This window comes from Carassius auratus, chromosome 19, assembly GCF_003368295.1.
Source record: "Carassius auratus strain Wakin chromosome 19, ASM336829v1, whole genome shotgun sequence".
Classification (NCBI taxonomy): Eukaryota; Metazoa; Chordata; class Actinopteri; order Cypriniformes; family Cyprinidae; genus Carassius; species Carassius auratus.
Genome location: NC_039261.1, coordinates 8,055,168 through 8,078,506, shown reverse-complemented (window position 1 = coordinate 8,078,506; position 23,339 = coordinate 8,055,168). Strand labels below are relative to the sequence as shown.

General features: G+C 38.4%; 2 protein-coding genes across 41 annotated transcripts in view; both read left to right on the top strand.

Moving 5' to 3' along the window:
- clasp2 (cytoplasmic linker associated protein 2) overlaps positions 1-18,697 on the top strand; it is a 48,888-nt gene extending 30,191 nt beyond the window's left edge. For 11 of the 40 annotated variants that reach the window (XM_026288693.1, XM_026288686.1, XM_026288687.1 and 8 more), the window contains 22 exons: positions 305-472; positions 701-742; positions 1,454-1,561; positions 2,730-2,792; positions 3,300-3,406; positions 4,255-4,278; positions 4,407-4,654; positions 4,768-4,831; positions 5,665-5,721; positions 6,320-6,322; positions 7,335-7,498; positions 7,590-7,668; positions 10,030-10,173; positions 10,285-10,428; positions 11,850-11,956; positions 12,076-12,226; positions 15,175-15,376; positions 15,474-15,667; positions 15,773-15,901; positions 15,992-16,198; positions 17,359-17,475; positions 17,597-18,697. In XM_026288693.1, coding sequence (XP_026144478.1) covers positions 305-472; positions 701-742; positions 1,454-1,561; positions 2,730-2,792; positions 3,300-3,406; positions 4,255-4,278; positions 4,407-4,654; positions 4,768-4,831; positions 5,665-5,721; positions 6,320-6,322; positions 7,335-7,498; positions 7,590-7,668; positions 10,030-10,173; positions 10,285-10,428; positions 11,850-11,956; positions 12,076-12,226; positions 15,175-15,376; positions 15,474-15,667; positions 15,773-15,901; positions 15,992-16,198; positions 17,359-17,475; positions 17,597-17,686 — 2,612 coding nt within the window. In that variant the 3' untranslated portion in view covers positions 17,687-18,697. The remainder of the gene's footprint in view (positions 1-304; positions 473-700; positions 743-1,453; positions 1,562-2,729; positions 2,793-3,299; positions 3,407-4,254; positions 4,279-4,406; positions 4,655-4,767; positions 4,832-5,664; positions 5,722-6,319; positions 6,323-7,334; positions 7,499-7,589; positions 7,669-10,029; positions 10,174-10,284; positions 10,429-11,849; positions 11,957-12,075; positions 12,227-15,174; positions 15,377-15,473; positions 15,668-15,772; positions 15,902-15,991; positions 16,199-17,358; positions 17,476-17,596) is intronic. The other 29 variants (XM_026288717.1, XM_026288713.1, XM_026288700.1 and 26 more) reach the window with 21 other exon arrangements.
- Positions 18,698-19,739: 1,042 nt separating this feature from the next.
- The window catches only part of ubp1 (upstream binding protein 1), a 28,131-nt gene continuing 24,531 nt past the window's right edge, over positions 19,740-23,339 (top strand). The window contains exon 1 of the mRNA XM_026288675.1: positions 19,740-19,951. Within this exon, the coding sequence (XP_026144460.1) occupies positions 19,755-19,951 (197 nt within the window). The 5' untranslated portion in view covers positions 19,740-19,754. The remainder of the gene's footprint in view (positions 19,952-23,339) is intronic.

Below are 23,339 nucleotides of genomic sequence, written 5' to 3'. Positions count from 1 at the left end.
GACCCAGTTCTGAATAAGAACCGGTTCTCGGTTCCCAACCCTATCTGTGATTGTTATTGTAATGTAAATTATTGCTGTCTGGATAAACAACAAAATGTCAGTGTAGCTATGATTATTAGTTTGTTGTTGAAGTTTAAGTTGGTGTTAGTGTACAGTCTGTATTTTGTGTTATCTGTTGTGTATATATATTTAATGCTGTTCGTGTTAAAGTTTGCATATAAAAGCATTTATCGGTAAAAAAGATGTACATTTTCCAATGGTTTTCAAAGCTCACAAAACTTCTTTGTTTTCTGTATATTCACAGCGGGTTCTCGCTCGGGTTCCCCAGGCCGGGTTTTGACCAGCACAGCTCTGAGCACACTCAGTACAGGAGCTCAGCGTGTGAGTGCAGCTCCAGGGTCCCACCGTCGCAGCCGGATCCCACGGAGTCAAGGCTGCAGTCGAGACTCCAGCCCCACACGCCTCTCTGTTGGTAAGCACTGGCTTCTGTCTGTGGTCTTCTGTCTTGATGATTTCCTCAGCTGTTTTCTCTCTGATGAATAAAATACTTTTTTTAATCGATGTGTGTCCATTGAATCTGTTGGGGCATAAGTTGCAAAGATGTTGCAATTGCACACTGGCTGTGAGACTTCAGTAGGCCTTCACATAAACAGGGTGATAATGTTCTTACCAAAACTGAAATTTTTTCTTTCAATCAAAGCTCCTTCAAACCTCAGCCACATCTACAATGGATCAAAAGGAGGTATGTTGGTGTTTTTCCCCGCTTGATCTCCACCAGTCATCCCATAATGATAATCCATCTGCTTGTCTGAGCTGGGGCTGTGATCCTATTGGTGTTTAATGCTGGAGGTTGTGCTGTGTTGCGTGTAACATGCTGCTTTGGGAAAGCAGAACATGCCGTCACATTAACCTGCTGGGTCTTCCCTTGTCTGCTGTGATGTTAAACCCCACAGCTTGGTTGCTGCTCCTTGCAAAGTGAATGAATGAAGTCCATCTCATGAATGCAGATGAACGTTGAACATTAGTTAAGACACAGGATATAAAAGCAAAGATCCTGACTCTCCACCTCCCATTTATTAGCATTCACCCTGTAATTCTAAACCTTCTAATTCTTCTGCCCCGTCACTAAATGTCTGCTTTTTTCTTATCAGATTCTTTAATGTGGAATTTGTGCATGGACTCTAGAAATTAGTTCAAATCTCAGTGTTTTTATGTTTGTCTTCCTTTTTTCTGTGAGGTTCCTCAGGGCTCTGTATTGGGCCCTTTTTTTCTCAAAAAGTTAATAACTCTTATTGTAGTTTCAGTGCATAGAAAAACTTTGCAAGTGTTACAGCTTTTCTTTCTCTGTTGTTCCTATCTTACCTGTCTGTTATACCTTTCAATGTCTCTGTTCTTCTTTATCTGTTTTTTCTCTCTGCTCTTGTCTTGATATGTTTTCTTGGGGGTGGGTCAGCGAGGGGTAGTCGTATACCACGGCCTAGTGTGAGTCAGGGCTGCAGTCGTGAGGCCAGCCGAGAGAGCAGCAGAGACACCAGCCCTGTGCGCTCCTTCACGCCGCTCGGTGAGTAACCACGGCAACCATTTTATCTATCAGGACCAATCAGCTTCAATTCAGCATGGGCCTAAAATGATTAGGCAAAATCATGCCATGCTGAAAGGTTATACGAGTCGTCCTCCACTTCATTTGAAACTGGAAGTCAAGCTTCTGCACATTCTGCTCTTTGCTCGACTCAGTTTGCTTCAATGTTTTTTGTAGCTACCAAACAGGAATGTTTGTACAGTGATACACAGCACTGCAAGCACATTCACTTTGAATTACAAATATTTTTTAGGTTGAAAATGCCACACATCATCCAGCTTGGTCAGGAAGCAGTTTTCTCCTGGTCTTGTTTTTTTTTTGCCTCATCTTACATAGTAAACATTGCTAATGGATGCTGACACAAGCTTCATCTGAGGTCCTTAAATACAGCACACCAGAGAAAAATTATGTAAAACCACAGACAGGAAATATTAGGAATAACCCTAATAGTCATCAGTTTTCTAAATGCATGTTCCTCATCAGTATTTACTCTACTTTTTTTTTTTTTTTTGTCTTGTTGAATATCCTGTTTTGCACAGAAATGTCAAGAAAGGAAGTAAGGGAGAAAAATTGTAACTGCCATTCCTTGATGATTCTATATATGTACCTGTACATACTGTGCAAAATCCTTCTCACAAGTATTTTATTGAAGTAAACATGGATCCTTCAATGCCCCTATATACTTCAAACGAAATTTGAAGAAGAACTGAAATGACGTCATTTAGAACAAAATCAGGCTGAAACAAATCTGTATGCCAAAAAAGTTTGGGAAATAATCAACATTTTCAAGTTTGTTTAGAGAGGCTCAAACTTCAAAGTGGATTGAGGATAATAAAATTTAAGATCGAGACTCTGTTGCCAGCAATATTTTTGAGGTTAGGTAATGCAGAAGAACTTTTCTAAGGGGTGCCCAAGTGTGGAAATATTCCTGGTGTTGTGCAGAACACAAGCAGAACTGGACTAATACCCATGAGCGTTGACACTTGAAGTGTGTGAAATGTGTGCATCACAGCGGGGCATGTGTGTGGTTGGTGATGGCACATTCTCACATTACTGCTAATTTGGAGTTTCTCTGGTGAGCTCTAACACTTGCCTGGTTATTTACGCGTGTGTGTGCTTGTTTGCATTCTTGTGTGTGTGTGTGTTGCAGCATCCCGGCATTATTCTCGCTCCACTGGTGCTCTTCATGCCCCAGATGCCTTCGGGGCAGCAGGTGAACTGTAACCCCAGCCGGCACAGGACTCTTTATTTTTTTTTATTTATTTTTTTTATTCTATGTCAGTTTTTGAATTTTTTATCTCATCCTTCTGCTGCTTTCAGTTTAGCCTCCATCAGACCTGCATGCTTCCTACATTTATTGTTCATAACAGCTGTTCCTCCCATTACATTTATAACAAATGTATTCAAGTCGATTAATGTGAAACATCTTTCACAGTCACTTATCTTTTCTGTTTTTTTTATCTGAATTTAACCCTCTTTTTTTTTTACGTGTGTACTTGTTTTGGGATTTTTTGTTGTTGTTGAATTGGCATTTGTGGTTAAATTTCATTAGTGTTTTTCAGTGGTAATCATATGTTTCTGTTTTTTTATTGTCAATATCCATATTATTGGCCAATTGTGTTTTAATTGATTTATCAGTATTGATAAGACACTGCATGAAGCTTTTTGTTTGGAAATGTATTTCTGCACGTATGTGTAAAATGTGTGATGTGTGTTGTAGGTTCTGGGTTGGGTATATCTCAGTCCAGTCGTCTCTCATCCTCAGTTAGTGCCATGAGAGTGCTGAACACCGGATCGGATGTGGAGGAAGCCCTGGCTGATGCTCTGGTAAAAATAAATAGACACATATGGGAACTCTGCTTACACCCTTCTCACACACAAGTTTACATACCCTTTCATCAACCAATGACATGCCCAGAATCTGACTTTAGGACGTTTTAAAATGAGAAGTCATTTATTTTATTTGTCTTGTCAGATATTTAAGGTCAGTTTTTTTTTTTTTTTTTTAAGAAAAATTATTACTTGAATTTAGCAGGGATTAATTAAATTGCTCAGACGTGACTGTAAAGATTTTTGCATTGTTGAACAGCATATCTACTTAAAATAATTAATAAAAAAAAATGTATCTTGGTTTTATTTCAATATTAAGCACCAAAACAGTTTTAAACTGGTAATAGTTAATGTTTGAGCAGTAAATCCGCATATTGGAATTAATTCTGAAATAATTGTCACCTTAAGTTTACATTAATGGCTGCTGAAAATTCATATCAAATAAATTATATTTAAAATATATTAAAATAGAAAATTGTTATTTTAAACTGTAATAATTGTTTACAATAACTTTTTATAGTGTTTGTGATCAGATAAATTCAGCCTTGGTGAGAATAAGAATATTATTAAAGAAGTATAAAAGATTTATAAAAATTTACTTTTGACATCAATATATATTTATAAAGGATTGGGATTGAATATTATGTAGGGATGTCGAAAGTGTCATATGCATATTATTATTTTATTTTTTTGAAGATAATGTGCATCTTGCAGATTTTGCAAGGGGTATGCAAACTTGTAGAAAAATAACTACTCACAAAATTAATCTACTCAGTGTATTATGTGCTAAATGTCTGTCTTTAACTCATGCTTTAACCTTTGGCTTTTTTTAACAATGCTGCCAGCTATTAGGAGATATGCAGGGCAAGGTTAGTCTGTTTGGCTTTCTGTCTGTCTCTCTGCATTAAGATGACTTTACATTTTTTTCTTTTTTCTTTTAAATAGTCTCAGTGTTGACTTTATACCTAAAATTCTAATTTGGATGTCTGTTTCTAAGCAGAAAAAATCAGCTCGGCGGCGGTATGACACCTATGGGATGTACTCGGATGATGATGCAAATAGCGACGCCTCCAGTGCATGTTCGGAGCGTTCTTACAGCTCCCGGAATGGCAGCATTCCGACGTATATGCGGCAGACTGAGGACGTGGCCGAAGTGCTCAATCGCTGCGCCTCTGCCAATTGGTCTGAGAGAAAAGAGGGGCTGATGGGATTGCAAGCATTGTTAAAAACCCAACGAACTCTCAGGTAACCCATTCGAACACAAAATGAGGTGTGATTGTTTTTCATATCCCAGCTTTACTAAATTTGCTGATTCATGTTCAGTGAAAGATTCATTTATTCTTGTTAATCTGTTTCAGCCGTGTTGAGCTGAAGAGGTTGTGCGAAATTTTCACAAGGATGTTTGCAGACCCACACAGCAAGGTACCTTAGTTTGCCGGTTTCAAACTCCAGAACTCACTTACACCACACATGCACACACTCTTCTGCAAGACACACACCAGCATGAGCTGCATCAAACGAAACCGCTTGACTGTATCGGATTCTGCCTCACCCACAGCCCGTATTCACGCCACAGACACACAGATCCACACTCTCAGGCATGTGCAGTGCACACTAACTCTGGGGTTGAAGACCGTGGCTAATCGCATGGTTTGGTTTGAGTGGACTTCTGATTTTAGACAGCTCGCTCGTCTTTTTTCAACCACTGTTACGCCCGACGTCCAAACTTCCTCTGTAGCTATCCTTCCTTCCTTGCTTGCATTCACGCATACACACACACACACTGGGACTGTCACAATTCCTGAAAAAAAAGGAGAAAGTTTCATGAAATTCTCCACCAGTACGCTGGTGTGTGGTGGGCATTCTGGCACAATATGGCTGCCGTCGCATCATCCAGGTGGATGCTGCACACTGCTGGGGGATGGGGAGATATACCCCCGACAATGTAAAGCACAAGAGAGAATGAAATGAGAACATGAAACTTCAATATAGGATTTCAGTGTAAGCGCTGATGTCTCAAGTGTCTTTTCTTATATAAATTAAAATAATTCGTAAAAATTGTACTCCTCAACTATTGGTTGAATTGACATCCCAGTCCTACATGCACACAGACTAACCCGAGTTTGAGGTGTGTCTCTTTCTCCTGAACCTCCTTCTGGGATTCTGTATATAGTCGTGTAGACTGTAGCTCCGCCCCCAATTTATCTGACTACTGGGCTCATGGCTCATGGCCCGCCCCTCTTTCTGATTTGCAGCGTGATTCCAGAGGCTTCGGCACGGCAGAATCCGGTATCAGTTCTGCCTCTTTTAAGGTACAGAAGTCATTCTCACACTCCTGTCCAACACAATCACATTCTACAGCAACCCAAGCTTTTCTTCAGGGTATAGAAAACCCTGGATCCTCTTATGTGGATAACTAAAATATATGCTTATGGATTTGATTCCATTTGCCCCTTTTTTTATTGATCTATATTGTTCCTTTCAAAAGGGCGCTTTATTTTTCATTTCTAGTATTTGAATCCTTTCCTTAAAGGAGTAGTTCACCCCAAAATGGAAATTCTTTCTTCATTTGCTTACCCTCATGTCGTTCCAAACGCATACAGTGGACTTGAGTGGTTTAATCCAAGTCTTCTGAAAAGACATGATCGCTGTACATATATTCTAAAGAGATTGGAATGACATGGGGTGAGTAAATGTTGACAGAATATTCATTTTGGCATGAATTAACCTTTGAATGTAGTATCATAACATGTTTAAATGGTCAACTTAATTTTTTTATGTATTTATTCATTTTTATGTTGTTCCCAAAATGGTTCTGCAAATGGTTAGCATTTATCTTTTATATCTTTTTACGGACATTCACCAGTGTGTTTGTTTCTTTCCATGCCTTACCCTGTGGTGGAACTGTAGAGAGTAAGTGTGGTTAACTATTGTGCAATTATTATTTTTTTTTTGACTGCTTGTTTGTTTTTATGCAATGCCAGTGTCCATAAACCGTGAGATGCTTCTCTAATAAATAGCTGGAAAGCATTTATTCAGTTTTGGGCTGTGCTTGGGACTGAGCATTAACAGTGCAATCTACTTTCCTAATGTACTAATCCAGAACATGATGAATGAATGATGGATGATGAAAAAGTGACACCTAACAGATGACAAAGATGTTTTTGATCCTGCTATTAATCTGTGGCTTTGCTGTTAACCAATCAAGAATATCTTAAAAGTGTTTATATTGTAAACATCTGTAGTTTGGATGTTTGATCGTTCAGAATATTGGCTGTAATGTAACAAGTAGCATGCAGTTTTGTTCACTTCTACATTGTATTTGTTCTTAAAGGGACAAATCTTCTGAAATTCCCAAGTAGGTAAATAACTAAGTAGTGCCTTTATTAAACAAAAATAAACTGCAGGCTGAATCATAGTGTGCCATTTGAAAAAACTTGATCAAATATTGTGAACCAGTCGATTTCTGCTTACTTAAAATTTCCCCATATCTATCTATTTTATATAACTTCCCTACATTAACTATTAATTATATAGAGACCATCATGATGACAGTGTATCATGACATTTATGCTGTTCCAATTGACTTTTCGTTTTTTTTACTAACTACTGCCATTCAGTTGGAGTCAAATCAGAATTTATATTAAGCTTTTATATCTTGCGCATCACAGTTTTGGGTGAAGTTGGGTGATGGCATTGGCACTGCTTAGATATTTTCCTACTGGGAGAGAAAACATTGCACCATTAACTCTTAACAAATAAACAACAAATGTCCTCTGACTGAGTGAGATGAATGCATGAATCAAAAGTGATTATTTTTGTGGTCATGCATTCTTGTTGATGTATTTTTATTGATTTAGATGTGGTTGTATATTTCTGATGTCTGATATTTCTGATGTCTGTTTTGCTGATGGTGTTTGTCCAGGTGTTCAGCATGTTTTTGGAAACACTGGTGGACTTCATTGCAGTTCATAAGGAGGATCTGCAGGACTGGCTCTTTGTACTGCTCACACAACTGCTGAAGAAAATGGGAGCGGATCTGCTCGGCTCAGTACAAGCCAAAGTACAGAAAGCCTTAGACGTCACAAGGTATGTTATAAAATGGAAAAACTGGAATCCATTATTTACACAGATTTTGGTGCTTGAGAGTAGTTTATTCATTTCTTATGTCTTTCTTCAGAGAATCTTTCCCGAATGATCTCCAGTTCACTATCTTAATGAGATTCACAGTTGATCAAACACAGACACCCAACTTAAAGGTAAGTGCTTTTTTGGAGACACTTTATCTTCTCACACTGTGTGGATGAGTGACTAGGCTTGAGATAGTGTTGTGCATCATGCTGGTATCAGAGAATGTAAAGTAACATGGATTGCGGCTGCCAGGTCTTACTTTAGTGCTTGTTTTGGAGTTTCTTCAGGATATCATGCACTGGGTCAGTGTTCTCAGGTTGTTGTTATCCCTCCATAAAATCTCATGCAAGCCACAAGGACTTTGCCTTGCATAAGAATCTCCAACCTCTACCTCAGTGTTTCCTGCACCTCAGCTGAATCTGAAGAGCCACTGTTTCAGTTGTTGCATTGCTAATGCTTCGTCAAATTTGTGAATGAATAATTCAATTGATAACACAATAAAAAATACACTTTTGCTTTTTATTGATAGTTTTATTGATTGCCAGTGTATTTTTTGCATTAGTTATATAGTATTATAGTATTTATTAAGTTTAAGGTTTTTTTATTTTCTAAAAATTTTCTTGTCTTTTTAAAAAAAAAATTGTATATAGCTTAATTTTATTTTAATTTCAGTTTTAGTGTTAATGCTTAAAGTAACCTAATTTTAATTTAGTTAATAAGGGAGCAGTGTTTTTTTTTTTTTTTTTTTTTTACTATTATTGTATTTATTAATATTTTGAATTGGCTTTCATTTTTAGTTTGCCATTGTCATGCATTTCATGAATTCATTTTTCTTTATGTACTTTCAATTTATTTTATTTTTTTCAGTAACTTCAGTGCTTTAACTTGCTCTAAATTAAATTAAAATTTAAAAATTAAATGTAAAATTTAAATAAAATTTATTTATTTCCGTTAGATTCCAAGGCATCTTTTTAAAATGTAATTTAAACAAACGTTTTTGTTTTGCATCTAATAATTTATCTTATTTCCAAAATTCCCCGATTTGTAATAGTTTGGTTGCAAACATTACAGTGTTAGATGACCGCAAAAGATAGTCTAAATGTAAAATGAAAGGAAATCAACATGAACAATTAAATATCAAGTGTTGATAAAAAACAAAATACATGAGAAAAGATACATCTTATATTGAGAGTTTAATTAAAATTGTATTGTAATATAAAAAACAAAAACATTTGTGTTGTTACCTTTGGCTGCAACAATCAAATTGCTTAGGAAACACTGTCCTACGCCAAGCCCATAACCATATTTGCCAAGTCCACGCACGCAAAGACAGAACTCCCCTCTAACCAAACCATCTCCCCCTTCATCTGCCTCTCATTCAGCCTTTTTTAATCCTGTCCAGTCTTCCCTCCTGTCCCTCCCCTCATCTGCGTGTCTGTCTGGGGCTTCTTTTCATTGATGTGCTCTCCCTCTCTCTCTCTGAAGCCGGGGAAAAGGCGCTGTTGCTGGTACGGGGGCGGGGCTATAGAATTGCTTCCCCTCAGAAAGCGACGGCATGTTTGCACACTGCAGGAAAATATCCAAGTGTGGCACCAAGCAGTACAGGTCAGTGAGACTCAGGGGAAGCAGTTCTATAACGCGCAGCTCTCACAACTAAAATCCCTCAGCTCAACCTAAATCACGCCAAATCCAGTTTCAAAAGGAACCGACAGTTAGAGAAGTTACTGAATTTACCTCTTCCACAGAAACTCACAGATAGATCTGCAGATTTCAACCCATAATTCACAATTTGAGAACCCTGCCCATTACATACATGTTTATTTTGATAATTCTTTAGTGGCAAGTCCGTCTAGGCAATCCACATTACTGTAAGTGACAGTAAAGACATTTAATGTTACAAAGATTTCTATTTAAAATGAATGCTTTTCTTTTGAACTTTCATCAAAGTACCTTAATATATCACAGTATCCACACAAAAAAATTAAGCAGCATAACTGTTTTTAACATTGATTATCAGAAATGTTTCTTGAGCACCATATCAGGCGAGGGCGAGTTATTACCTTAATTATTCAATATTGACAGAAGAAGGTTTTTTTATTGGAGGCATGATGTTCGAGAGAGAGGGGCGTCACTGAAGGAGAGCAGGACACAACCCGCTGACAACACATACTCTTGAGACACAAGCTTTTTTGTCTTTGAAAAGCTGTCACACCTGACATGCTCTCTCCAACTTCCCCCTGCTGTCTTGCTTCGTGTCATGGATTCACGAATAGCTGTGAACGTGTGGCTTTGTGTGCTTGTTTGTAACTGATGGAATGCAGCCGTGATGGGGTTTTGATTCTGAGTGTGGAAAAGTTTGATTGAAGGAGGATTTGTGATTGAGGTGAAATATTTGAAGCAGAACTTTTGGAGTGACTGTTACTGTTCAATGACATAATATGCCTAAGCTGAATTTGCTGCACAGTTGTAACACGGGGATAATGTTTCAGGTGAAGGTGGCCATTTTGAAGTACATAGAAACACTCACACTACAAATGGAGCCACAGGATTTTGTCAACTCGAGCGAAACCAGACTGGCAGTGTCACGAATTATTACATGGACCACCGAACCCAAGAGCTCCGACGTCAGAAAGGTACAAGATGAGTCATTACACTGTGTTTTCAGCTTCATAATGTGAGCTCTCAGTTTATTTATATTTAGTTTTTAATCTCTTTGAGGGTCTGATTATGTTCTTTGTTTGTAGGCAGCACAGTCTGTGTTGATCTCGCTGTTCCAGCTGAACACACCAGAGTTTACAATGCTTCTAGCTGCACTGCCTAAAACCTTTCAGGATGGAGCCACCAAATTATTGCAGAACCACCTACGGAACACAGGCAACACAGCCCAGGTGATCAACACGTTTCTAACATGAGCACTGTGTTGTATCTTATACCACCCAGAATTCTAAACATGCTAGAATAATGTGAAATATGATTGAGGTGGTGCTGTCCTATAGGTATCTTTTTAAATTATACAAATTAAGCTGTAAATAAAAGTATTCACATTATTAAAGGGATAGTTCACTCAAAAATGAAAATGTTCATCTGCTTACCCCCAGGGGTTCCAAGACTTTGTTTCTTCAGTAGAACACAAACTGAGATTTATCAGTCATATAATGTAAGTGTATGGGAATCACGGCTAAAACATACAATAAAAAAAAAGCATTCTTGTGGCTCGTGACGATACATTAATGTGTAAAGATACAAAACGATTCAAGAAACTGTTCAAGAAACTGTATAGTATTTATATAGGTTTATTTATTTTTTACCTCTGATGCAATGCCTGAACTGTATGACCGCCTCCTCAAAACACAGCCTGCATGTGATGCATGGGCTTCTTGCTTTATGGTGGATCATAGACTTATAAGTGTATTACCGCCACCTATCTCTCAAATTGACCATTGACACTCTATCTTCAATCTCAATTAGGTCCATTTAAGAGATAGGTGGCGGTAATTTGATCCGCCGTAAAGCAAGAAGAAGAAGACACCTCACACGCAGGCTGTGTTTTTAGATGGTGCTCATACAGTTCAGGCATTGCAGTTCATCAGAGATTAAAAAATCTATATATAAATACTATTCAGTTTCTTGCACAAACCGATTGTTTTGTGTCTTTACACATCAATGTATCGTCACGAGCTGCAGGGTTCCATTTGGTTTTGTTTTTGTATGAGTTTCTTTTTTGTTTTATTGTTTGTTTTAGCCATGATTCCCATCCACTTACATTATCCTCTTGGAGTGGGGACTTTGGAGTGAGCAGGACACGTGAGCAGGACATGTGCTGCAATGTCACGGGAACATCCCAGCTGAAGATAATGAGGAAATTTTGACATTCCTTTTGCCAAGTGCATTCCTAACGACTACTTAATGGCACGCTCGTGCCCTGCTCACTCCAAAGTCCCCACTCCAAGGGGATAGGGATGATCACTTCCATTCGGAATTGGCCCGGGAACTGTTTGGTATCGATACTAGTACCGGCACACCCCTAAAGCACATAAACATCAAATTTTCATTTTTGGGTGAACTATCTCTTTAAATTGTTAAATACTAAGTAAATTACAATAAAACTAATATTCAATATTTTTGCAGTAGGAAATAATTATAATATTAATATATCAAATAAATATAATTGTAATTATTAATACTATTATTATTGTTGCTGTGTCTCACCTGGTTGCCTGTTGATGGCAACATTGATTAAATTTGCCCGGCAACATTGCTCAAAAAGTTGCCCCATGTATCGTAAGCCTAAATCATTTTTTTCTCGCAGGCTCCAATGGGAAGCCCGCTCACCCGACACACTCCAAGATCACCAGCCAGTTGGTCGAGCCCTTTAACGTCCCCTACCAACACATCACAAAACACACCTTCTCCAAGGTATGCCACTGAGTCACAAACTACAAACATGGACATAGATTCATTCCACCAATGTTGTTGTTTGAGTTTTCTCAGCATTTCTCCATAACCAGGTCCTGTGTCATTTTGTGTGTGCATAGTGCATTTGATTACGATACCGAAAACATGAACTCTGAGGAGATCTACAGCTCCCTGAGAGGAGTCAGTCAGGCCATCCAGAATCTGAGCGTCCGCAGCCAAGAGGACATGACGGAGCCACCACGAAAAAGAGATGGAGATGGTGGAGAAGAGGTAAGAAACACAAGTGTAGACCAAATAAATCAAAGCCAAATATAAATTTTAAAAGCAAACTAATAATAATGACAAAACAGCCTGATTACTAAAACTTCAAAATGAAAACGGAATATATATAAATGTATACATGTGTATATATTAGGGATGCACCGAATCCAGATTTTTGGGGTTCGGCCGAATACCGAATCCTACTCGCATCCTTATTCCATTAACACAGTAAAACACATTAATGAAGTAACAACGTACACAGCAATGTATTTTTCATTTTATTTTATTTTAACTGTAAATAAAAATAAAAATAAAAAAAGAATAGCCAACATTATGCCAGGATGACAAGTGCGAAAAACTTTTTTGACAATTAACCAAGCTTATGCTTACCCAAGTAAACAACCAAAACCTTTCAATAACAGTGCAGCAATGCAAAGAAAAGTGTTTTTATTTTTAAAAATCAGAATATGTTTGGTGACTTGGTAACTGAAATGAATGTAATTGAATATTAACTCAATAAACATGGATAGTAGGCTGTTTAGTTTTCGTTTATAACAGTAGGATAGGCTACGATTAGAACAGTAGCCAAATATTACGAAAAATATAACGGAAGATCACACACATCTCCTGTATCATAATTAAATTAACGTAAAACCTCTAATCTTTCACATGAAATGAGAGTTTAAAAAAAAAAAAAAAAAAAAAAAAAAACATGACGCTCTGCATTAACAGGTGACAGCCTGTTGCGAGTGTTTACTGAAAAGTCTTTCACTGTGTATGTGTGTGTGTGTCTATATATATATATATATATATATATATATATATATATATATATATATATATATATATATATATATATATATATATATATATATATATATATATGTAACGATAAAACTTTGTACTCATCGGGAAGAAGGAGGCGGGAACCGGCGCACAGTCAAAAAATTTGAATAATTCCAAAAATAAACACAAAACAGCGCACCAGCCCCTCGCGGACGACTGGTGCGCATAAATAAAAGCAAACACATAAAATAATGTCCCAGGCCTGGTCCTCTCTAGTCCTTCACTATAGTCGCTCCAGTTTTATATCCTTCCATCTCCTACGTGGAACTCGATACTGGCGGTGGGGCGCAGGTGTAGCTCATCTCCAATCACTACACCTGGCCTCACTCCTCGTTCCCACGCCTCTCGGCCCCTCCCCACTCCTTCCCTCCGGGGGGGACCGCTCACGGGGACCTGCGGGAACCTGGGGGTAGGACAGACGAGGCGAGAGAAAAGGAAATGGAAGGAGGAGCGACAGGGACGAGAGAGGGGAGAGAGGAAAAAAAAATTCTGGTTCCCAGACGCACTGCTGCTCGGCCCTCCACCGGCTGGGTGATCTCCTCCGCGGTACCCGGCGGTGGCACTGGACGGCCCTCGGCGGACGGCACGACACTCCTCCGCCGCCCGGTGGACGGCGACGGCTCCTCCGGTTTTGGGCAGCCGGCAGGAGTCCCCCGTTCCCTGCACCTCCGGATTCCTTCGTGGAGGCAGCAGGCTCCGGCCCCCTGGCGAATGGCGCCGACTCCGCCGCTCCCTCACGGACGGCAGCCGCCCCTCCATATCGTGGGCGGCCGGCAGCGAGCTCGCCCGTCCCCGGCAACTCGCTCCAGCCCACCGCCTCGAGCGTCCCTGGCGGCACATACTTCGCCAGCTCGAGGGCACCGCGGATTCACCACAGCGGCGAGGGATCTTCAGCAGCGCGTCCCTCCTTCTCCCGGGTTTCGGCACCACTGTAACGATAAAACTTTGTACTCATCGGGAAGAAGGAGGCGGGAACCGGCGCACAATCAAAACATTTTAATAATTCCAAAAATAAACACAAAACAGCGCACCAGCCCCTCGCGGACGACTGGTGCGCATAAATAAAAGCAAACAGGGACTCGATACTGGCGGTTGGGCGCAGGTGTAGCTCATCTCCAATCACTACACCTGGCCTCACTCCTCGTTCCTGTAACGAAGCGCTTCCCTCCTTCTCCCGGGTTTCGGCACCACTGTAATGATAAAACTTTGTACTCATCGGGAAGAAGAGTGAGCGAGCGTCTTAGGGGCCGTTCACATATCGTGCCTAAAAACGCGTGGAAAACGCTAGTCGCGCCGCTTTCTCCTCCTTTCCAAATCGCTCGGGCAGAAGCTCTCATGAGGCGTCTGTCTTTGCTAAGCAACAATGACGTGCTCTCTCCATGAGACGCGGAAATTTCAGCAAAGGATAAATGGATTTGCAGCTCTAAAAATCGCTTGCAGTAGCTATGCTAATAAATTTATTTCAAAATGGCAATCCATATACAACTATGATCAGCTGTTCCTTCATCTTGGCTGAGCTTTCAATGTTGTTACAAGGATGAAGCTGATTGGTTAGTTCTTGTCACATGATCAGCGGTGCGGTTGCGGCATTCTGAAAAGTTGAGATGTTTTTACATTTTGCTGTATCTAAAACGTACCGAACCGAACCGTGAATTGTGTGAACCGTTACACCCCTAATATATATATATATATATATATATATATATATATATATATATATTAGTAATTTTTGTATTATTAAATACTATGATAGTAAAAACATTTTTATCATATAAATACTAATGAAATTATGGGATATTCATTTAAGGTTTTTTTCTCATATCATATGGAATGATATGGGGGGGCAATGCTTTTGTAAAAGCTTTTTCAAATTACCAAGAAACACTTTAATAGTATACAAGTGATACCAAAATAACAGCAATTTTGATTTACCAACTTGTGTTTGTATAAAAGAGAGAGACTGCAGAGTGATATGAAACCACTCATACAGTTAAGCACTCATTATATAAAACCATTTTTGAGTTTTCACCACTGAGATTGACCAGTTGGAATGAAGTATTGAAATGAAACAGGCTATGAAACAGATGTGTTGTGAATGTGTGTCTGTGCAGGGTGGTGATCAACCCACAGACTCTGGTCGGACGGCGCTGGATAACAAGACCTCTCTGCTAAATACTATGCCCCTCCTCTCCTCGAGTCCCCGCCCAACAAAGGAATACCAGCCAGTCAGCTACTCCGACACCTCCTTCACTTCCTCCCCTTTCAGTAAAAGCCTGAAAGATGCAGACCAAGATGCTGAGTCCTTCACTGATGGTAATGCACTCCCATAGCTATTTGTAGCTGCTTTGTGAATTGTGTACATGTAAGCACATGTGTGGGTCTGACTTCCTTTCTGCTGGTGGTGTTACAGACAGTGGCGTCGACCAGTCTGAGGTGGTTGCTGAGCTCCTAAAGGAGCTCTCGAATCACAGCGAGCGGGTGGAAGAGAGGAAAGCAGCGCTGTGTGAGCTAATGCAGCTGATCAGAGAAACACAACTGCATGTTTGGGACGAGCACTTCAAAACCATCCTCCTGCTGCTCCTAGAAACTCTTGGGGATGGAGAGGTGCATGCAAACATACACTCACTGCTGTAAACGCACTCTAATCTGAATCATCAAGACAACCAAATGCATCTTATTTACTTGCTGATCTTTATTTTTCTCTCTCAGCATGTCATTCGGGCATTAGCACTGCGGGTGCTGAAGGAGATCTTAAACCGGCAGCCGTGGCGCTTTAAAAACTATGCCGAACTCACCATTATGAAGACTCTGGAAGCACATAAAGACCCACACAAAGAGGTCCAGGCTCCTTGACACACACATGAAGCATGTTAGACCGACAGCTCAGACTGTAACTAAACACAGAATCTCCTTTTGTCTCTGTATCAGGTGGTACGGGCTGCAGAAGAGGCAGCGTCTATGTTGGCCACCTCAATAAGTCCCGATCAGTGTATTAAGGTGTTGTGCCCCATCATCCAGTCGGCTGATTACCCCATCAACCTAGCTGCCATCAAGATGCTCAACAAAGTCATTGACCGGCTGCCCAAAGAGGGTCTCCTTCAAATGCTCCCTGAGATCGTCCCTGGCCTCATTCAGGTAAATACTCTCTTTTATATACTCTAGGTTTGAGGTCAGTAAGGTTTAGTTTTGAAGAAGAAATGAAGTTTAATTGATTTATAATGTTACAGAAGATTTCTGTTTCAAATAAATACGGTTCTTTTTAACTTCCTATTCATCAAAGAATCTTGAAAAAAGGACAACTTTTTCAACATTGATAATAATTGTAAATGTTTAATGTGCTGCAAATCAGCATATTAGAGTGAATTCACCTTTGCCATCAAATTAATAAATAAAAATTATTTGAAATTGTAATATTTCATTTGTGATTAATAAATGCAACCTTGGTGAGCATAAGAAAATTCTTTCATTAACAAATCTTACTGAGCTCTAGCTGTATGAATAGGGTAAGGAAGCAAGAACAGTTTCTGATAAGTGTTATTTTAAAAATGTTATTATGAAATACTCTAGTGATGTTTGTCCATACAGTTGAAGTCAGTGGTCACCAAAACTATTTGTTTGGCAACATTCATTATGTTCAGTTTAGCTAACGAGTCAGTGCTTGAGAATTAAAGTGAAAGTGATGAAAACGAGCAATATCCTCTATACACAAGACTGTTATCAACATAACTGATATTCAATATGGTAAGCAAGCACTGCTTTGTTTACATTTCATAAATCTGCATATACCTCTTATATCCTTGTTTCAGTTTCTCATTTTAAATGATGAATATATTTTATTGATAGCTGCTGATATATACAGTCCTGTTTTGGTCCTGATGAAGCCGATGTAAGATGATAACACTGTAAATTTTTACTTCTGGGTAAACGATCCCTTTAAAATCAGTGTACTTTACCATTGAGTAATCTATCTCCGAACCGGAATTGTTCAGTTATTCACTATTCCCATTCCTAATGATATAGCAAAATATATTTAACATGTTCCAGTTAATGAATCTACATACTTCAGTTGATTGGCATGTCAGGACACGGATTGTCTGTTGTTCTAGATGCTGTAGAACATACTATCAAACTTTGATAGTTGACTTTATACATAATTTAACCCCCTTTGACACCCCCTAGTGGACGTATTTAGGAACAAGCTAAATACATTGACTTACCCTAATATTGAGCATCTTTGTAAGGTTATATGGTGATGCTCCCTGCTAGTTTTAAGGATCTTTTTCTCTCCTTTGCAGGGTTATGATGACTCTGAGAGCAGTGTACGAAAGGCGTGTGTATTTTGCCTTGTGGCCATCTACGCTGTCATTGGAGAGGATTTGAAACCTCACCTCAGCCAGCTGTCTGGCAGCAAGGTGAGCCGTTTCCTCTTGCAGAACCCAACCTCTTTCCCTTTCCCGCCTTTCCACCTCCCATTATCTCTCGGTTTTAGATTTCCGAACATCTGTAACATGTACATTCTCTCTCTTTTCCCAGCTGAAACTTTTGAATTTGTACATAAAGCGAGCTCAGAGCGGCTCCGGCGGAAGTGACCAGTCTTCAGATGTGGGAGGGCAGGGCCTGTAGCTGTGCCGCCACCATTCAGAACTACAGCACTCTCTTAGTGCAGGGGGACCCTAGCTGGCTTTTTAACTCACATGCATACTCAAACAAACACCTACACTTGCTTACCTACAGAAACACAGGCGCATGCACCTACACTGCTGGACACCCTCCTCCGGCCCCGCATAACCTTCCAGTGGGACATGCATTGAGGAGCGGAGTCGGACTGAAACTCTTCCTCCAAACTAGGATCACCGTCTCTCTGTGTGCATGTCTGAGAAACCTCTATCTGTGGCACAGGTTGTGGACTGCTGATGTAGTTTTGTTGCCTTGTTAAGGAGAAGATTATGTGTGTGTGTTTGTGTGTGTGTGTCAGACAGGGAAGGTGGAAACCAAGCAGAAAGAGGGGGTGTTGTGGGTGTTCTTTTGTGCAACATGGAAATGGTTTCTTTTTATCAAAGAGCTTATGAGAAACTCAGATTTTTAAGATGAAGTTCAAAACTTCTTGGTCTGAGCGACGTGTCATTAATGTTCCTAAATGCTCACTATCGATTATTATTAACGGTCATATCAGTTCACATCAGGTTGGTCCAGCTTGCTCTATAATAAGACATACTTTGCTTGGCTTTATGCATGTCATGAATAAATCTGAACCTTTTTATCTGGTTGCATACATTGCTTAAAGGGCCACGCGTCAGTCGCCCCGCACACCCGAGATTCTCATTGCAGCGAAGCCACATGTGATACCGCACCACATAGGTAATATGTATCTATATATACAATAACAAAGGGATATTCAAGAAGATCGTGTGATGTCCTGAGGGTGTGTGGATTCTTTTAAGTAGCTAGTGTCATTCTTCTCTAATGGGAAATTTGTAGAAATGTATTTACACATCTAAATGCCGCAACTGTCTTGTCACTTCTTTCCTGTAGTGTCGGTCTCTCTCCTCCATCAGGAAGTTCTCTTTCTCCCTACTGCATTTCTAGAACTGTGCTAACAATGAAATTAAAATAAAGAAAATGTACAGTAATGAACTATATGTCTCCCTGTTATTTTTCTAAATGTGACCCTGGTCTTAAGTAGCATGGATATATTTGCAGCAATAGCCAATAATACATTGAATGGGTCAGAATTATCGATTTTCTTATATGCCAAAAACCATTCGGATATTATTCAGTGAAGATCATGTTCCATGAAGATGTATTTTGTCAATTCCCAACCATAAATATATCAAATCTTCATTGCTTAGGACTTCATTTGGACAACAAGCCAATTCTCTCAATAATTGGAATGTTTGTTTTTTTTTTGCACCCTCAGGTTCCAGATTTTCAAATAGTTGTATCTCAGCCACAATACGTCCTAACAAACCATACATCAGTGGAGAGCGTATTTATTCAGCTTTCAGATGATGTATAAATCTTGATTTAAAAAACTTGACCCTCGTGACTGGTTCTGTGGTCCAGGGTCCCAAATGCTACCTGAGTAGTTGACTACAACAAATGAGTTGGGTTATTTGACACAAAATGTAAACTTTTGGTATCATTTACTCATCATGATGTCATTCCAAACCTTTACCATTTCTTCTGTGGAACATAAAAGAAGATATTTTTAACGATAATTAAAACATTTTTGCTCATAATAAAATTTAATGGGTTCCAAACAACGACCCTTTGATTTTCATTTAATAAAAATAAAAAAAAAATAGTTTTTTGTTTTTTTGTATTTATAGACTGTTTAAAGGGAATAAAAAATGTACACTAATTTTCAAAAGTTTTCATGTCTTTAAAAGATGTGTCTAAAGATGAATAAAGCTGCACTATTTAGCCAGAAATACAGTAAACTAAGTAATATTGGGAAATATCACAATTATAATTTCAGGACTCTTTGATGAATAGAATGTTGAAAAGAACAGCGTTTATTTGAAATATAAATGTTATGTTAATTATAAATTCCTTACTGCCGCTTTTGATCCGTGTAATGCAAGGTTTCCGAATATAATTATGAAATTCTTTCCAAAAAAAAAATGTTGATTATGTAGTGAAATGATATTGCAGAGTCTCGGAGGGGCGATCGCGTGCGCTGTCTCGGTGGATGAAGTCCACTGCTGAATCTGGTAAACAAGAGCAACAGCGAACCTCGACGCGAGACTGCTTTGCTCGCTGTCTGTCACTGGTTTTTCAGCGGTCACTGATCGCGGGTTTCCTAGAAGATAGTAATGCAATGCTGTTCTGCCAGCTGCACACTGGGAGCTTTGAGAGTCGACAGTCCTTCAGCTGCAGTAACACACGGTAAGACTGAGCACTACTGAACAACTCTCGTGTTTAATGCAAATTAAGGACCTAACTTTTATTGGTATTTCCGTCTGAAATTCAGTTAGTTTTCTTTGTAAGTTAGTCCTGACGAGCTTCGTTTCTCATATCTGTTAATCGCATTTTTTCAAGTTTGTTTACTCTGTTGAGAAGCGCCTTCAACTGGGTTAAAATTACAGATTATATTCAATTCATTATACACAATTTTTAATATTATATAACGATGCTATAAATTATTATGTCATATATTGCTGTTACATGAAAATAATTTCTGCGTACACAAAATGCAAATAATACAATAATGACGCAAAATTCATAGGGCATAATAAATAAACAAATAAATAATGGCCAGCAAATATCAGCGTAAACCAGTGTGCTTTTATTGTGTTCACTTAATAGCCAACAGCCATAGTAAAAGTATGATGGTGACCCTAGGTGTTTAAAATCAACATACAAAACCACTTCTAGAAAAACATATTCAAGTATTTTATCACATGATCTAAAATCCTTTGTCTCAAATGAGAAATTAGAGTGCAGTAAAATCAGAACCAGTTAAAAAACGTCATTGTATTAATCCTCTGCACTTTTGTTGGCTTCATTTGGCCATTGCAAACCTTTCAAATATGTCTTGGTGATACACACTATTCTACTGTTTCCTGTTATCTCCCACTAAATAGAAACTTGCTACATAACTTTCATCTGGAAATAATTCATCTATAAGTCTGCAATATTGTTTCTCAAGGACACTTGTGCCCTCAGTGTAAAACAATGAATCGGGTGTTTTCCAGCTGTCTCACAGCGCTGCAACTACATTCCCAGCTGTAAACACACAAGACTGTTTTGTTTATAGGTTGGTGGTCTGTTTAAGAGAATCTAATGATGTTCAAAGGCCTGTCTGCCTTCCTGTCCAGACCACAACAACAGGTTAAAAACACCCAAAATGTGTCTTTAAATGAACACTCCACTTTTTTTTTTTTTTTTTTTTTTTTAAACAGGCTCATTTTCCAACTCCCCTAGAGTTAAACAGTTGAGTTTTACTGTTTTCAAATCCATTCAGCCGATCACTGGGTCTTGCGGTAGCACTTTTAGCTTAGCACAGATCATTGAATCTGATTAGACCGTTAGCATTTCACTCAAAAATGACCAAGAGTATCTTAATTTTTTTTATTTAAAACTTGAATCTTCTGTAGTTACACTGTGTAAGACAGATGGAAAATGAAAAGTTTCTAGGCCAATGTGGCTTGGAACTATACTCTCATTCCAGCATAATAATCAAGCAACTTTTGCTGCTGTACCATGGATGCATAAGACGCAGTGATATTATACAGCGCCTGGAAATAGTCTAAAAATAGCTAAAAGTGGACTTTGGCTGTCATCTGAAGATCTGAGGTTTTTAAAATAATGTGTTGATTGTGTTAAACATTCTATGATTTAAATGATAATTTTTTTTATAAAAACAATCTTACATATTCAGTAAGTTTGCATTTTTTCCACCAGGTGATGTGTCGTTTAAAGGGGTCATATGATGCTACAGTTTCCTTTTTTTTTGGAGTGTTACAAGCTGTTCATGGATAGATAAGATCCCTAAAAAGAGATATTCTTTATAAAAGTTAAGACCTGTCCACACTTTGCTAAAATGCCTGATTTAAACATGCCCCCACACGTCTACATCAGTGTGTGGGAAGACTTGCATAACACCACCCAAATGTTCACCACAAAGAAAGGAGCAGTAACTTTGATTCTTGCTGTAGTATTGTTGCCACCGCCGCCATGTCGTGGAGATGCTGACTGTTTCGTTGTGAAAGCGAAACTACTTTGTTTGGCCTTCCAAAAGAGAACACAACTAGAAATCAGTGGTTAAAAGGATAGTTCACTCTAGGGCTGCAACAACTAATCGATAAAATCGATTACTATCGATAATGAGAATCAGAATCAGTAAGAGGAGACTAACTGTGATCAAAGTGCACGTGACGCGAGTTCTTGCAGAGCATTTCTGTGATTTTATTCAACTTTATTGTTTTAATTTTGGATCTATAGATTTAAACTATATTCACTATATAGCCTACAGTTATTAACAAATTTATGTAAGGGTTTTAACCAATTTTGTAAGGTTTGTGCTGTTCTTAACTAACATTATTGTAATTTTTTTATATCTTTCTGTATAGGTTAGACCTCCAATATGTGTAAGCTTTTTAGTAACAACAGTAAGCTATTTTAATGCTATAATATAATTATTGCTGTTATCTGTGAAGGACAGGCAGAAATTGTCAAGTGCTTTACACAATTAACACAATTAGTCAAAAAGTACATACATAATGCAAGCACCGGAGCTATTATCAAAGGCAACAGAGGCAATTTGTGTTATAATGTGAATAAATACTATTTAGTTGTTTTAGTTTGTTATTTGTCCAAAAATTAAAATAACATTTTTAGAATTCTTTTTTTTTTTTTGACAGATTTCTAAAATATTTGTGTTTTGTCTTATGACAGTTGGTCTAATAAATTGTTAAGCGCTGTGTTTTCATAGCATTCAGTTGGCACATTTGTTTTAAGGACATTGGGCAGAATATGGAATAGTTTGTTTTTGTCAGTTAAAATTAAAATAAAGAAAATAGGGGGTTTAATCTGATTAATCGAAAAAATTATCGACCAACTAATCTATTGTCAAAATAATTGTTAGTTGCAGCCCTTTTAAAGACAATTAGATGTTTAACTGCTTACCCCCCAAGGCATCCAAGATGTAGGTGGCTTTGTTTCTACAGTAGTACACAAACTGAGATTTTTTAAGGGGTGGTTGACTGATTTTTTTCTAGGCTTGATTGTGTTTATGGGGTGCAGTCTACGTGTAACGTGTTCATACTTAATTTTTTAAAAACGAATACTTTTTTACATAATCTACCTTTATTCCACATCGATCTGTCCTTTCTCTGACAAACGCCTTGATTTATTTCCTGTTGTTATGAAGGGGATGGTCTAATCGATCCTGAAATTTTGATATATCGATACTGATGCGAGTATCGAATGGTATCGATTCTCAAATAAAAAATATCGATACTAAGGTATTTTTATTTACCAATGATTTTGTTTATTAAACAAAAAATAATTCCTACAATATGCCTTAAATTGGACGAATTACCTATGTTAGCAAATAATTGTGTGGAAGAGATTTTCCTGCTCATCTGAACACACAAATGTTGCAAGGCAGAATCCATCAATTACAAAGAGCATTCACTCACTTCTGACATTGCATTTAAATAGAGCTGCGTTTCCCAAGAGTAGCCTATAATAAGAAAGCATGTTTTTGGAAGAGGCAGCCCAGAACAATGCAGATTTTGTGCAGTACATGTATTTAAATTTGAATGTTAAA